At 36.9% G+C, this 17033-nt stretch overlaps 1 protein-coding gene across 1 annotated transcript in view; it reads left to right on the top strand.

Annotated features, from left to right (window-relative positions):
* Positions 1-16306, top strand: part of LOC150100690 (TBC1 domain family member 1-like) — a 342041-nt gene extending 325735 nt beyond the window's left edge. Inside the window, exons 17-20 of the mRNA XM_090401806.1 lie at positions 908-1067; positions 6512-6681; positions 8179-8352; positions 11634-16306. Coding sequence (XP_090257932.1) covers positions 908-1067; positions 6512-6681; positions 8179-8352; positions 11634-12020 — 891 coding nt within the window. The 3' untranslated portion in view covers positions 12021-16306. The remainder of the gene's footprint in view (positions 1-907; positions 1068-6511; positions 6682-8178; positions 8353-11633) is intronic.
* Positions 16307-17033: the final 727 nt, after the last annotated feature.

Genomic DNA, 17033 nt, shown 5'->3' with positions numbered 1-17033 from the left:
TGTAACTGAATTCCTGGTATTATATTAAAAGTATTCGAATTAATATCGACCAATATTATTAACACTCCTAACCCAGCTTACGAGAAGGTGGGAAATGTGTATAATAGGTTTGTTGCTTCTTCATTTTAAAGCAGAATTCGGGATGAATTCACATGTGGAAGAGACATGGCTAAAGTATCTCCAGATATGAATGAAACTGTAAGTCTCAATACAGCATCTTTAAAAATTTCTGACAATGAGCAGTGCGTCGTTCTTGATATAGAAGAATATACATATATTAGTCCAACTGTGAATCATCACAGTTGGACTAATATATGTATGTGTAGTTATCATTTTTACACGAAAATATTGACATACGAGCGAATGTAGTTAACCTCTGACTAAACAATGAGCATTATACTGACACCATCTCAGAATTCAAGCGTAACTTTTTTTAAAACAATGTAAACCTGTTCCTTTCAAATCCAGATGCATTCCTCTTAAGATACCGAAGAAGAAATATGGATTCGTCATTGGGATCCTGAGACAAACCCGAAAGCAAGTATACATTGCAATAGAACTCATCTTAAAAGCATTTTGCCAGCAAGTGCATAGCCAACATTAACTTGCAGATCCTAAAATAGTTGGAAAATGGCAAAGGTTAGAAAACTGTGTGCTAGCGCTTACAGCAGAATTTCGTAATATTAAATTCCTGGTGTCACTGTTACATAAGCATGATACCATGATGACTTGCTTTTTCTTTCCGTTTTATCTAATCACCTTTGTCAACTACTCGCATTTCTGGGTAGTAAGCAAGTGGTAATCAGTTAAGATTATTATTAATATAATATTCGTCCCGCAGTGATCTTATTTCTTTCAATGCAAACTGGACAATTTAGAAAATCGGTGATCCTTTTTTTGTTTCTAGATCCAGATGTACCAATTGTCTCGCTTAGTGTACGACAACCTTGGCGATATCCACTCCCACTTCGAACGTTTTGAGATTTCTCCCGCACTTTATGCAGCCCCTTGGTTTCTAACTCTGTTTTCCTCCCACTTTCCTCTGGGTTTCGTGGCTCGATTGCTAGGTGAGTATTTCTCTACTTATTTGCTAAAAGTTTTATTTTAAAAGTCTAGTTCAGTAGAATTACAATTATAAACGTTTCTCTCTTATATCCGGCACATATTCAGGCATGTATAGCTATGATTCGGTTTAATTACACTAAAGAAGAAAAAGCGGATTATAATAATTTAATTCAATATTTTATGCAAGGCATTTTGGCGAAGGGAATGTTTAATGGATATGAGAAGCCGAAACCCAAACTAACAAACCGATACAAATCTCTGTTATAGCACATCTTATAAGTTAATATATCAAATAAATAGGTTTATGTTATTTGTTCAGCCTGTTTTTGCCGAGCCAATAGCATCTTCGCTCTCTGACCACTGGATCACTGCGGCATGGATGTTTATGAATTCTTTAAAGGATCGATGATTTTCATCACCCGCTGTGACCCCACATCCCTTGCTATTGGATGGCTGAAGCTTGGGGGAAAAAAAAAGTTCCATCTTTGGTCTCTAGAGCAGAGAAACATACGCGTTATAGATTTCTTTCCAACCTTTCATAGGGCAGTTTGACAACCGACCACCACCACTGCTATTTCCACAATCATCCATGCCCACGGCGGGATTCGAACCCACAGCCTGTTGCCAGCAGAGCGGATACGCTAACTACTCAGCCAGCCAGGCTGGTCGAGTAGTTAGCTATCACTGTTATCAGTGGCCGGCCGATTTCTTACGCTGCCTGACTTATCGGGTAGAAATACGCAATCGCGCAATAAGTTGAAGTGCCTTCAAATGATGTTAACGACCGAATAATAACGGTTCAGCTGCTATAAGAACTTTATTTGCGGCATCGCAGGCATAAATAAACACAATAGAGCTCATTGTCATAAAATGTAATCGCACACGCTAGAAGTTTAAAACTTCCTTTGTCGTTGAGTCGCGCGATTTTTTGTTAATACCGCGCCAATCATATGCACGTCTTCATAGCTGCTCTATCTCTACTGGCCTATCATTGCCGTCCGTTTCGTGCTCCGCTTTCAATTCTCATTAGTCATTCGCGAAGGATTGTTCCTAACGTATCTCAAGTCGGTAAATTACTGGTGATTTTTGCTTGAAATACGGAGAAACGTTCAAATTACAGTGCTGGTTTTAAACTCAAAGTTATGATAAGCTCAAAGATCTTTATGATTCCAAAATGATAAAAGGACAATCAATAATGCAACTGTTTGTTTTAATTTAATTGCAGAAGCATTGTCGCTAAAAGATTCAAATATAACGTGTGATAAAAGCGATTGGCTGATCGCATAAATAACATTGATAAATTTAAATGCCTTCATTTTATAAATAATGTGAACAATTATAAATTATACTGAGATTTAATTATAAACGTCAATTTAATTTTTTCCTGAAAAAATAGGTTCCGAAAATCCCCGCATATATCTCGCACCACGATTTTTTAACTTTATTTTTTTGGGGGGAGGGGGGGGGGGAGTGCGAGTTATATTCGAGTCAATACGGTACTCAAGTTTCCCGAAGGAAAACTGCGGCCTCTGTATAAACAAGAAATTATTACATTTTATATTCAGAGGACGAAATATTTTGAGTTGTGCCATTCAGCTTCAAAGTATGTGCTCTGCAATTATGTAAATACAGAGCGATTGTTATTATGATTATTTGGGAACAGTGCGGACCAAGTTTATTCGAATAATTAGCTATTGCAAACTTGAAGTGATTTAATAAGGTCTTGATTTATTAAAGCACCTTCGTATCTCAGTGAGAAGAACAACACGATATGATGCGTCCTTTGGTTGGAAAAGACCTCGCCAGATTACTTGTGGTGTGTGAAGTAAGGAGTTTCTCTTTTCATTTAGTTAGTTTCATATGATGATGATATAATGGCCTTCAGTACCCTTTTTACGGGGAGGTACGGCACCATCTCAATACCCCCAAATTTTATCCAGGCTCAGAACCGGCATAGCTGACGAATCAAGCCTATGGCTGGGTCAGTATTCCTGACTGTAATCCGTGTGTGTTCACGGGGTCGGTTTGCTTGCTTGCGGGATGAAAAACTGGGGGGAAAACCCTGCTGTCCACGCCCAAGACCGGCTAACTTGGCTATGGCTGAGGAAGATCCTTAAGCTTAAGCACGTAGTCAACGGAAATCGAACCTAGGACACTCCTTCCCCAGGCATATGGTTGCCAAGCGCAAAGCCACTAGGATAACTGCGCGGACCTCTTTTCAGTTGAAGATCAGTTAGACACTCTCATCCACAGGCAGGTAGCGGTTTTTTTTTTTTTTTTTTTTTTTTGCCCGGAAAATAGGCAAACTAGCCTGAGAACATATGTACTTAACCGATATGCCGATGTCACGATTAGTCCCCATAATTCTTACCAGTATCGTAGCAAAAATTTTACCAGTCTGCAAAACTTTTTCTACAAGACGTCCGTACTTCTTGATTACGAAATGCTCCTTTGGTCGCTCTCAAAGAATTGAATGGGAGATGCTTCACAAGCATTATTTGTGTACACTGAAAAAAACACTTGAAATATTTTATCTTGATCCCAAAGACGTATTCTCAAATGTCCGCCGCTGACTTCTACCACCAGAAGAAGAAGGCTTGCTTATGGAAAATGTGCAGATTGCTAATCCATTTGCACGAAGAAATCATCGCGAACACGAAAAAAAAGAGAAAAAAAACTTACAGATTTTTCTTTTTCATATTAGGGACTACATTCACTATTTATGTCCACAATCATAACACAGTATTAGATAAAAGCCAATATAAATTTTCACCTTTGACAACAATAAAAATCAAAGACGGTCCCTTTTGGTGTCTCGTGCTGCTCTACCTCTTGCAGTCATATCTTTAATTCTGAGGATAGAAAAAAATTAGCGAATGAGAAAGGATAACGTATCTTTAAATATTATTCCTTAATGTGGATTTGTGCGTTATTTAGTGTTAAAAATGGATGAAAATTATTTAAATAATGTTCATTGAAAAAGTGAATAAATATGTATTATATGTCTACATAATTTTAGCGGTCCGCTATAGAGAATTCAGATATTGTACCGATAATTTGGGTGAAGAAACACCCTGGTCTGTTGGTATTGTGAAAGAACATGCGCTGTGAGAATTATCACGTGTGGAAGATTTCACTATAAGATGCGAGAATCAAATACATGTTAATCGCATCTATCAGTGCTGAGTTACTTAAGAAAGAAAGGGGAAAGGCAGTCTTCGGTGTTAATTACTGACAGGTTCAAAGGTTTGGCCACTAGTTGTAATGATCCCAATATTATACAGTTTAGGTTTCGTTTTGGATGAGGATTTTACGATGACTTTACATGTTAAATTATCATTAACACTAAAATTTCTCAGTAAAATGCCCTTTCTGCTTATGGTTCTGATAACTGTTGCATACTCGAACAAAAGGATCTTTGGAGAAGGATTCCAGCAAGAGTATGGCTTCCAAATTTGCTACCTTCCTCTTCTTCCATCCCAGGATTCAAACTGGGATCACGTTTTGAGAGATCGATCCGATCTGATGATGTAATTTTTTTTAATCTATTTTAGGGCTAACACAATTTTCCTTACTTTTGAGTGATTGCTGGTATCAGTATTTTAGAGTTGGTTCCTTTGCCCCTGTAACAATTTCGCAGGATTTCCAGACGTTTTCGTCAGCTAAAGCGTGCATTCAGATTTCGATTCACACGCCAGTTCCTTCAAAGATAAACAGCTCGAATTTCTACAGCGAATTTTCAGGACATGTACTACGCTGCGATCATGTATTTCTGTCGCTTTCGATGAGCTGTTCGGCATCTTTAACTACGCGACACAAGAAATACAGTTAACGAGCCAAGAAAAATTAATACGCGGATTGTACATAATTACGAGATATTCTTCAACATGAGTAAAATGATTGGTCCTTGAAAGAAGAACAGGAAGGACTGTTGAATACTGAAGTGTTCCACTATGATCTCGATTCCTAATGTGAGAGGGTTTATTTTTTGTTTGTTTCAGTAGTAAAACTGGACAGTTAATCATGGACGATTTAGTCTCTAGAAAATAGCGAGTACTTCTAAATCATTTCCTTATCCTAATTACGCAAGAAAATGTTTTATCCTCACTCGGAAGACGTATGTCTTTTCCTGAACACTGTTTTCCTGGTTCTCAGAGGAATTCTTTTCATGTCAGTTCGTGATCTGGATTTTTTGTGCTTATGTCCGTCTGCTAACATGCATGCTAAACTATGCCTTAATCATACATCTACTCTTTCTCTCTCATTCAAGATGGTTGACTTAATCGAATTACACGGTAACTGTAAGCGCAACTGTGGCAAGTTAGTAGAAAACCCACATACTTTCATTACGTATTTAGCCAACTTTCCGGGCTTAAAATATCCTAAATCTTTGAAGTGAATACAGGCTACTCTCAACTCATCCCCTCTTGCGATCAGCCCATAATGTCAATGTGTTTTTAAGACTATTGTTAATAAGGTGAGAGTCCTACGCTTGCATATCTACACAGTGCATATGTAAATAGGCCTCCGAATATTTCCTCGGATTTAGGTGGATTGTGCTGCTGTTAAAACAGTTTACGAAACACTGATTTGGAATTCATATCAACGAACCGTATGTGTGGAATCTTAATTCGAATAGACCAGTGACAGATCTGTTAATACTGGTGGACTGCGAAAGAAATTCGACAAGTGTTAAAAATATCAACGTGCATTTCGAGTACGACTGTTTTCATGCCTCTGCAGTTGATCCAAAACATCAAAAACTGTTTTCTCTTTTGATGTAGTTCACGTACGCGTTGTTGGATCTCACTCTTTTAGACAGTTAAAGACCTGTTTTTTTGGCCAAAGTAATTTTTCTTCGCCTTAAGTAATAGGCTCTTGCCACAAAAGGGCTTCCAATATGCTGTGTGCATCGACAGTGACTGTTTATATTCGCGTTCTTTCTTCCTGCTTATCCTTTTTCCGCTTCACACATTAACAAATTAAATCAGCACAGTTGTCTCGTATCTGACAAGAAATTTGACAATCAAAGGGGGGGAAGAGATAGATCATGAATAGCATACATTGATGGCCCTTCCCTCTTCATGGAACTCGTTTTCTAATTTAACCACTAATGACAGAACGAACCATCCACCTGATGTAATTGATAAAGCTTCCCTGCTCACAGTGTAGGGGTGGATCGCCGTTATATTTGCGTAGTGTGAACATATCGCCAGTTCACGACCCTTACCATGCCCAACCTAGCGGGTGATGTGGGAGTGGCGGATATACCTACTCCAAGTTGGTGCCACTCAAATTGACAAGCCATTTTTCGACTTCATTAATCTCTTAGGGGTATCAGCGACTCCGCCTTTATGGAAAAATTGAAAGATCATTTGATCAAGTTCGCCCTGTGACCCTTGTCTCCCAATCAGACATTTATAACCCACTGTTGTTTATTTTCTAGATATCGTTTTTCTTCAGGGGATGGAGGCTGTCTTCAAGGTGGCGCTGCTATTGCTCAAGACCCACCAGCGGGAGATCCTTCGCTGCACAAGTTTCGAAGCTGTCATGGAATTCATCAAGACGACGTTGCCCTCTAGCGGAAATATCGGCATGGAGAAAGTCCTTGAAGAGGTAAATATACTGCCACCTGGTGCTCCAAGTGTTTCAAATTAACACGAGAAATAGGGCAGGAAAAAAGGAGATTGGATAAGCGCGAGATTAGCGTGGCAGATGACATTAAATGGACAACCAAATGTGCTATTTGTACACCCGAAGCCTTATTAAACCTTGACCTCCCGGGCGTGACGAAGTTCTAAATCTGTTTAATTCGGTGCGCGTGTCTGTTTCGATAACATGCAACTTCATCAGTTTGGATTTTTTTTTTTTTTTTTTTTGGTTGATTTGGAAGTCATTTCTTTCCGTCACCAAGATTAAACCTAGATCTGTCTTTTCCTAAGTAAAATATTTATAAACACTAAGCAGCGATTTTCTTCTAATTATAGATTTAAAAAAAAAAATGAAGTAATGAATCATATTTAGGAGAGACACCTGGTGATATTCTCTTTCAGATACAATAGTGTTCTTCTAACTGCCCATCACCTGTTTCCAATTAAACAGAGTTGGCAATGTAAATTTCGCCAAATTTACATTGCCACAATTGTCATAATTGTTATGTCTATAATGGTGGAAGCAGAGCTGTAGAGTAAATGTCCTCCCTCGATGAGTCTTTGGACTCCCTGGAAGTGACAAATGATAATAATAATTGCGTGTATTGTCTTCTTCCGATTTGTCTGTTTTGTGGGGTGAAAAACTCTTGTTCTGGAAGAAAACGCCTTACCATCGCATCATGAGACCAGCTAACTCACCATCAGTTAAAAAAAAAACCATAAAGACTCTTCGCATTCTGGGCTGCATTCCTAGAGAACAAAAACACGATCTTTATTAGCATGTAACGACAAGCCTTTTAACTTAATCACAAGAGAAAACTTGATAAGATTCATGAAATGGTATCTCGTGGATTCAGTAGTTTGGGAAAAAAAAACGCTGCCTTTTGTAACGAATTTGGGATATATTTTTTCCGTTTATATTATGAAAAAGGAATACAAAATACCGTCAGCATTCACGTGTCTTATTGTAATAACATACTTTCATATCAATACTCAGTCGGTGTCGATACTCATTGGTTGGAAATACCTGGGTTCAAATCCCGTCAAAGACGAGAAGAATCTTTATAAAGACTTTACAACAGAAGGCGAGTTAACCGGCCTCATATGGAGATGTTTTTTTTTTTTCATCAGCCAAACAGACAATAGCCTGAGTTTGTTTTGGCCGTAAATCCAGAACAGCCAACCAACCATCTTATATGAAATATTTATTATTGGGTTAAATATTTTTAAAGTACTTAGCGGCGGTCTGAAAACTTTCCTATATTTAAACTGGAAGAATATTAGCGCAACAGAACACCTTGAGTTGAATGCGCAACCCCTAGATCGTTACTAAAATTTGTCCATTTTAATTTAAGTTTCATAAGAACAATCGAACGCAAGGCACGAATCTCTGGTCATTTTCTTACGTATTATTGCAGCGTACATTTCTTCGAGTGTGTCCTAATAAAATGTATTCTTCCAGGCCTTTACTCTGGATATCAAACAGCAACTTAAAGTGTACGAAGTCGAGTTCCACGTGCTCCGAGAAGAAGTGTCGCATGCGCCGTCAAGAGGTGATCCCGATTCAGTAGATCGAATTGACTCGGAGAACAAAGAACTTACGAAACATACCAACGAACTCAAGGACCAGTTACAGGTAAATAGCGTGGATTATGTTTTTGAACTTGAATAATCACTGATAATAATTCTTAGGAACAGTGGCCACTTAAATAATGGCCTTAAATAGTTGCATTAGAATTGATTACTTTGAAAGCGGTTAATAGATTTCATTAAGATGATTGAATTTTTTCTATCTTTTGTTAGAAAAGCAACGCAATACAATAGAGTTATCAAAAAAAATCTCAAATACATACCTGCAATTGTTTGAAATGAGTTATTGTTAAAATTTCCTCAAATTGAGAATTAAAGAAACGTATAAAGTGCCTCCCTAGATTACTCTGTTTTGACGAAGACCTTCTGATTCGAATTTAGCTCGACTTTTCAACCGAAGGTGAGTTCGCAGTTTTCATACGGCAGGGAAGGTTTTCCTTTCCGGATGGAACTCGGTTTTTTCGTCACTCAGTCAAGCTAAACCGCCCGCAAGAATACACGGAATTTAAACTTATCTTCAATTTTAAAAGACAGAACTTCATTTAATTACATAAGAATTTTAAAGAGTGTGATGACACGTAGCAGGGCGACATCATTTCCGAAAAAGTGACTTAATATTTAACACGTCTAATAAATTGATCTATAAATATAATTATATTTTATTGAAATATTAACAAAAATTGTTGGCCTGTGGAACATACCCAATATATGTTCTACAATGTGCAGGATAACGATCATCTTGTTTTCGTGTAATATTTATTGTCTTCGCTTCATTGATTTTAATTCGGCATCTTGCAATATTGGCTAGTAAATCAGTTACTAGTACAAATATATTTGTTAGCTGCATATTCTTTCTCTCACTAAAAGTGAGAGAAAGAATATGCAGCTAACATAATGAAACTATCGCCCTTAAGAATCTGTTGGTCTTTGTCTTCACTGTTAGCAAGTTATATAATAGGCTAAAGTGTTCTTACCAAGCCGTGTGATTCACCGGTCCTCAATGCCCTCAATTTTATGTGAATTTTTGAAGAATTAAGATATGTATTTAAGGATCTGAAGATTAGCATTTGACGCCATGATGCCAATACGAACCGGACATGCTACACCCCACTGTTTACCGTGTTTTCAAGTATAATGCGAAATATATAACCCGAGTTTACCGTTAGCATTTTGTGAGTCAACAAGCTAAGCTCTGCTGCACATCATGTTACCTTTTTTGAATATGGAAACACAGTGCGACCACTTTGATGGCCAACGTCAGTTAAATTTTAGTTGTTGTTTTTTTTCCTCGAAATGGAGCCGAATGGATGAGTTTTATTTTTAAATGCCCACCTTTTTCTTAGTGCACGTAAGGTTCATCGAACTAAGAAACAGCACTATCAAATTGCTAGTATTAGAAAAAAACCTTCGAGTTAAAAACTCCGCATTTGATGTATTATTCAAAGTTTCAACCCGAATCAACGATGAATCTCGTGTTTCGTCTCTCTCTCCCGCACAACTTTCATCACTCGAGTGACAATTACCGCACCTCGCTCATTACTTTCCAACCCTCCCACTAAAAGCTGCCCACATTTTCTTCCTGTTCTCCTCGCCTTGTTGCAAACGTTCCTTTGATGTACCGACAGCGTACGTCAAACTTTACGTTCCAAGTCAATAAATGAAGCATCCTCCCAAACATCTTAGCACTCCTTCACACACACACACACAGAAAAAAAAAAAAAGAAAGAAAAATCTCAACATGCTCATAGTATCTCTAACTGAATACGTGGATTTTTATGGGGGCGGGTATATTCCCCGAAGCTAACGTTTCCCTTCTTTCCATCGCGATAAACACGTTTGCATAAAAATCAAATCAGTCTATTAAAAGAAACACTTCCTTTCCACCCCCCTGTCCGTGATTTATAAATTCCTCTCGGCGAGGTAAATGCTGATCCTTTAGATCCTCTAACATGCATTTTTCTTTTAATTTTCATATTTCGTGATTTGAGTCCGTATTTCAATCGAACTTTCAATCTTGGGTGGTACAAAGTCGCAGTTTCGGTAAAGTTTAAAGAAAAATGAGTCATAGTACGAAAATGTTCTCATTGGTTTTTCTCAAAACGTTACCAACAATTGTTCGCACACGAAGCAGTACGCGATGCCAGAATGGTGTTTTTACTTCTTTGAACTAGGAAAAATCGAGTACGATTTCAGCGAACGTAAATCCGTACGTTGTTCGACTTTGTGTATTAAGTTCCACCATAATAATCTAGTAAAAAAAAAAAAAAAAAATCGTTTCCTTTCCCAGATTATTTTTCATGTTTCTATTATCAAGACAACCTACTTTCAGAACTGTTATACACTGTTCTGGAAATAATAATGCATGTGCAGTGTTCACTTAGTTATTCAGGAAGCCCTTCCTGTAGTTCTGGGCTTACTGTTAGACAGTGGCGGCTCGTGGGTTGAAATCGTGGGGGGGGGGGGGGGGTGCAACTTTCGAAATATACGTACACACTGTTAGTACAGTGTATACGTGTTTGGAATAAAATATCAAAATTAGGGTAAAAATTTTAAAAAAAATGAAATATGAAAAAAGATTGTTTATTATCGATAAAATTATACAGTTTGGTATAATTCAAAATTACTTAAAAAATAAAATCCATTATCATAACCCCAATAATGTTCTGAAATAAAAACTATAACAAATGTTATGTCTTTAATTGTAATGTCCAAATATTTAAAGAGACGGAGTAAACACGATAAGCACTACGAACACTCTACTACTGGCGCAAACTGCATATAAACAACAGTGGAACTGCGCGACGGACAGTGCCGCATTACGCTAATAACTCGCATCTCACTATGACGTGCATATGCTTGCGCGCGTAGCAATATGGCACTGTGGTAAATACAGTGCTGCTAGCGCCCTCCTAACCTACAAGATGGATTTTAATTATTTTTTATACAAAATAAGAGAATTGTATAGGATTGTTGATGATAAAATGAAATATTACAAGCAAATATAAATAAATTAATAAATACATTTATATATCGAGAAAAATTGGGGGTGCTGCAGTTCCGCAGTGTCTGTTGGATTGAATAGTTTATCTTGGATAGACTTCATTCTGTGGGCATAATTTTAACTTTCTCTAACACTCTCGACATACTGGAGACTTCCCGAATTTTGTTAAGAAGTTTATGGACAGTACTGAGTTAGTGAGAGTTGCATTGATTAAGATTAAAGTCAGCCCTCATTAGAGTTTATAATAAACGTGTGTATATGAGAAAGAGTAGAATTGTGTTTATCTTGATCTTACTTTCACTTTTTTTTTCTTTTTTTTTTTTCAGGTGGCGCAGTCGAACGTACACACCCTAGAGGCTTCTGTCACCTCATACCAAAGCACAATCAAGCGTCTCGAGTTGAGAGTGCACTCTTTGGAAGACGAACGGGATGCTCTACTGCACAGTGTGAACGTGCTCCGACGGCGAGTCCAGCAGATGGAGTCTTCGCCGTCCGACAGCCGGGCGCCCCCTCTCGGTACCATCGAAACCCTTTCCGGGGAACACAAAGAAAAGGATGACCTTGTCGTGATCGTCAAGAAGGCGAGTGTCGACAGCGGGGCGGCAGATGACGAGGAAGAAGAGAACAAGCGGAGCACCGACGACGAAGAAGAAAAGGCGCCACGGTGTGATGAGGGTCAGGTGGACGATACAGAAAGCGCAAGTTTGTCTTGATCCTTACAGTAACCCGTTAGGGAACAGTTGTTTAGTAGCGCCCCCTCGTGGAGTGATGCACAACGAATTATAGGCTCTGTCGTGGTACTATAATTGTATTGTACGCATAAGTAGCGGTGATTTCCTAAGTAACAGTAGTATTTCTGAAATGTATTCAGCTAGTTTCCAGTTACCGATGTGCTAGAAGTTTGCAACTTGGCCTTTAAAGTATGTAGGTCTGTTTCTTATTCCCTTTATCAGCGATATGATAGGAATAAGTAGTCGGAAGTTACTTTAACTACTTCTCAAAGTTTCCTCTTCCTAATAATGAAACGCAAAGTATATGTACATTCCAGATTTGCAGTTGCATGAGGATATCCTGCTCCTCTAGATCATTATTGTCCAACCAGCGATACCTTTCTATGACACTCATGAATCCAGCAAGTTTGAAAACTTAGGATCCGATAAGAAATAAGCCATTCAAGTCTTATTTTGATTAATCCATTATTGACATACGATATACGTCATTTGTCTTTACTGATGCAGCAATTTATGTTTGTAAATTTATGCTATAGAAAGTTGATCAATCCCTTTATGTATCTATCGTATCATTTCATATGAGGCGCAGAGATATATTAGACTCTGTGAGATTATCTTATTTCCGTGAGGTGGCATTTCTCATTTCTGCAGATGGAATACGTAAAAGCTATGTTTTGGTGGATAAATGACATCCTCATTCAAAAAAAATAAAAAAAAAATTTACCGATAACCCCCCCCCACACACACATACACACACAAAATAAAATAAAATAAAGGTTGGATGCTACTGCTCTAGATAATATCATGTAGCATTTGGATAATATTAATAAACATGATAAAAATATAATTAAATTAGTTTTCCTCAATTCCCGTTTCCAAAAAATAAATCTTACTTCATTGATGTTAAAAAATAAATAAAATCTATTTATAAGTTGAGTCTGCAAATCCTTAGGTTAAATCAACTTTTTCTTTTCATTATTCTCAATGTTATTTAGTTATCGACGCCTTTGTCATTACTTGAATGTTAAAAGAAAAACATTCTACCGAACCTCTGAGTAGCGCCCTCTTGTGGAGGACGCTACTTAGAGGCACATGCTTCGCAATTTTCAGGATTTTTTTTTTTTTTTTAATAATAGTACGAACTTGATTCAGCATTATTAATTGTACTGCTTCTAATTACGAAATCTCCCAGCGAGGGGGTTTACAAAAACCGTAAAGATTTTTTTTTTTTATGCATTTTACCAACGGCCAATCACAATTTCCTCCTTGCTTACCCGTGGTCATAGTTTTTCCTCTTTTCTGCATCCGTTTAGACATAATTCCAAGCCATATAGGACGATAAAAAAAATCTTAATACTTTACTTTTCTGTTCCAATTGTAAACTGCATGAATTCAGTAATTAATATCAAACCATATTGCGTATTCATTAATTTAATGGGCGGATTTATTATACCAAGAATTTTGCAGTAGAAATACGTAATCAGGACCTAAAAATTGTAGCAATTTCCTATAAATTATTGTATAGTGAATATAAATAGATCAGAGCAAGCAAATTTAATAATAAAAAAGCACTTGTGAATAAAAAGCGAGTTGAGTGTATGCAGATCTGTTTAGCTTAACTGCTTTGACCAGTAGAGACGAAGTTCAGAAAATGAGTAAGAATAAGGATCTAGAATAAAATATTGGACAGGGTGCCTAGACATTTCCGAAGCCTCCTTGAGTGTTCTAACGATAGTCGACATAAGACATTTATCTGCCACTAAAGATTTGTTTCTGTTATATAAGTTTAACATCTGTGTGTATAATAACCGCTGTGAATGTGAACCTCGCTTCTCTGTTATACATAGGTGAGTTAAGCTTATCAATTTGATGCGAGGTGGTCTTGGTTTTCTACCTCAGTAACATCTTATTTGCAACTAAGGTGCAAATATGTAAAGATAAACCCACAGTTCGCGCCTCTTCACAGGTAGTCTTTGTTCTGTTCATTTTGACTTAAAACCATTGACCGGAAGAAGCTCTTCGCTCAGTGTTTTGCGCCTCTTGGCAAGTTTACTACTTTGTAGACTTGGTACAGAGAGAGCTAATCACTGTTTTGATAGGATAACCGGCTGAAGTGGGTTAACCACGTATTTGTGGCTTAGAGTAAGCTAAAATCTAACTGCCAGCCCTTATAGTACTGTTTTCTAAAAATTTTTAAAAAAAATATAATATTTAAAAATATCGTTATACTCGATATTGAACTTTTTTTAATATTTCAGATTTTTTTTTTTCATGTTAATATGCTGAAGGCTATGAGCAGCGTTCCTACATTCTGAAGTAAAGTTTGCGCGTCAACTGCTCCTCAAAAGAGCCGTTATAAAGCTGAGTCGAAACTTGCACTATTAGCCAAGGAGAATAGCGTAGTTGATTTTGACTGCTTATAAGTTCAACGTACTTTACCAGAAAGATTTTTTTTTCCCTATAAAACGGCAACAGAAATTGCTTTTATTTATTTTCGTTTTGGGAGTACGGAAAATCATTTGCGAGAACATGCATGAACTGTTCAAAAACCATGTGGAACAAATTGTAACGGACTGCCATGTACTTCAGTACTTTTACCGCCAGGAAATCAAAGATCGAGTTTAACTTCTTCGGAATGGTTGTCTATATTTGGAATAGACGATCTATGTCCTTTACGAGATTTATTTAACATTACGCATTTCGCATTAAAAGTTCTCCCCGTTAACAGCACATAGACACCATGTTAATCACCGATCGCATCATAAATAGAAAATAGGCAACAGGTAATTTAAGTGATAAAACTGGATCGCCTATAATTAATTTTTTCTGTTTATTGTTGATGGATGACTAGGCCATCATCAGTAAAAGAGGAACAATTTAAACAGAGAGCCACAAGTCGCTGAAAAGTCACGTGATAATATTTGTATTGTTCGCTTAGTAAGTAAAGCAGAAACGTAGAATTCCAAGCCAACAATTATAAACTTTGATCTATGTAAAATAGCAAATAATCGAGTCTGAAGTAAAATTGAATCCTGCGTGTTTTTGGTTACTATGAAATCTCAATTTAAACAGCTTAAGAGAGAAAAAATTAAATCCTCCAACTTGTCCATTTCGCTGGTGACACGTCTAGGAGTGCTGCTAATGAAGCAGAATCATTATTTCAATCTTTTCTTTGTTCTAACCAATTTTTACCACACGCCCAAGTAATCTCGGAAACATCAACAGGATGTAAATCACCAATTCTACAGAACACGGAAAATTACACGTGGTTATTAATGTCACGGTGATAAATTGTATTTAAACGTGACAAAAAGCTTTCTCCACCTATTTTAGGGCTCATCTTTACGCAATAAAGAGTGTATAACACAAAGCGACTTTTCATTTCCAGATTTAAAACGAAAAAATAAAAGCCTTTGAAGTAAGAGGATAATAGAGAGAAAGAAGCAGTCTTCTGCCTATCCCAATGCGAGATGCTGTCCAGAAATTATATACACGATCTAGTCACTTCTAAGAATCATGTCTTACTTTCTTTTCATTGTGACAATTCCCTAAACCCATCTATTACTTAATTTATTTCTGTCTACTCATAATTTTATCTTTTCTTTAAAGGCCAAAAAAGTGGCTACTTACGTTCGACACAAATTGTTATTCTTAGGATTCACGAGTGAGTTATTGTAGCTGTATATATGTTATATATATAAATAATCGGGACTTATACATCCAGGAGCTTTATATAGTTTAATTTATTAAAAGTAGATGTGTAGACTCTAAAGATCCTGCTGATGTAGATAGTGTGCACATGTATCACCATCAGCATTTATATTTGTATATAGAAATTGCAGAAAAAATAAATAAACAGAGTCAGATACGGTTTGCGAAGTTGTCTTTATACTTGAAAGATGTTAGTATTCAAAAGTTCTCTGCTTATGTAGTAGGATTGACTGTTTTTCAATTGTTAATGTTAACTGACTGAATGATGTATACAAAAAAAAAAAAAAAAAAATTAACTGTTGCTAGACTCATCGTCGTTGTTAATGAGGTGGAACTTGCAGCTTCATGTCACGCTGCTAGTGCTTCAAAGCTTTTGCAGAGCCCTCTACTAGATATTTCGCATTATAATCATTCTGAAAATGTAAAAGTGTTGTATGGGCAATGTGCCTTTAATTTTAGACATAGGCTATTTTTGTGACTTTTAAGAACTACACTCATTTATGAAGGAAAAAACAATGCCCTGATGATATCAGAATTAATAAAGTGTACTTAAGATATATTTTGTTTGTATATATCTTTCAGAACTGAGATCTTTATTCATATTCCGAAAACGAACAACAAATTGCTGTAATTAAAAATTATCTATGGATAATTAGCCCCTTGTGTGCAAATACTCCTTCTGAACGATAGATGGCAGCACAGTCACGCATGTCATTACAAAAACTAAGTCAACGCTTGAGACTTGACATTTAATTAAGGTCTTTTCTCCGGATACTTTATGTTAGGGTGGTTTAATCAAAAACTAAACGAGGTATGTTATTAGATCGTGCTTGAGAAGTTTAATCACGTGTGCTTTTCTGGTGAGACCTTTTTTTTTGGTCTTTATGTGTAGAATGATTGATTTCGTTAGGACATAGAAGCATTACTTTTCAATTAACATGCTCACCTTTATTTTTCTATTACACAGCAAGCTACTGATAACCACAGGATATTTACACAGTATAATTTGCACTGAACCGAGTATCTAGCGAGGCCAATTTAGCAGCTTTCAGAGATTATCGCTATTTGGCATATGTTTATTGATCAACGTATCGCTGATGCTAAAGTAGTTGCACAGTGTTTTTATAAACAAGGATCCACGAAAGGATTCCAGCAGGTTCTCAATTATATTTGTTTAAAAACAAATATAATTGAGAGATTTTAGTGCCCTCCAAGAGAGGGCACTAAAATGATGTTACAGTAGTGTCATGGAAACATTGATGGAAGATCGACTGTACATGCATT

Source organism: Typopeltis vanoorti, chromosome 12 (assembly GCF_054136105.1).
Source record: "Typopeltis vanoorti isolate ZY-2024b chromosome 12, IOZ_Tvanoo_1.0, whole genome shotgun sequence".
Classification (NCBI taxonomy): domain Eukaryota; kingdom Metazoa; phylum Arthropoda; class Arachnida; order Uropygi; family Thelyphonidae; genus Typopeltis; species Typopeltis vanoorti.
The sequence above is the reverse complement of the archived record's forward strand: the minus strand, read 5'-3'. Positions and strand labels throughout refer to the sequence as shown.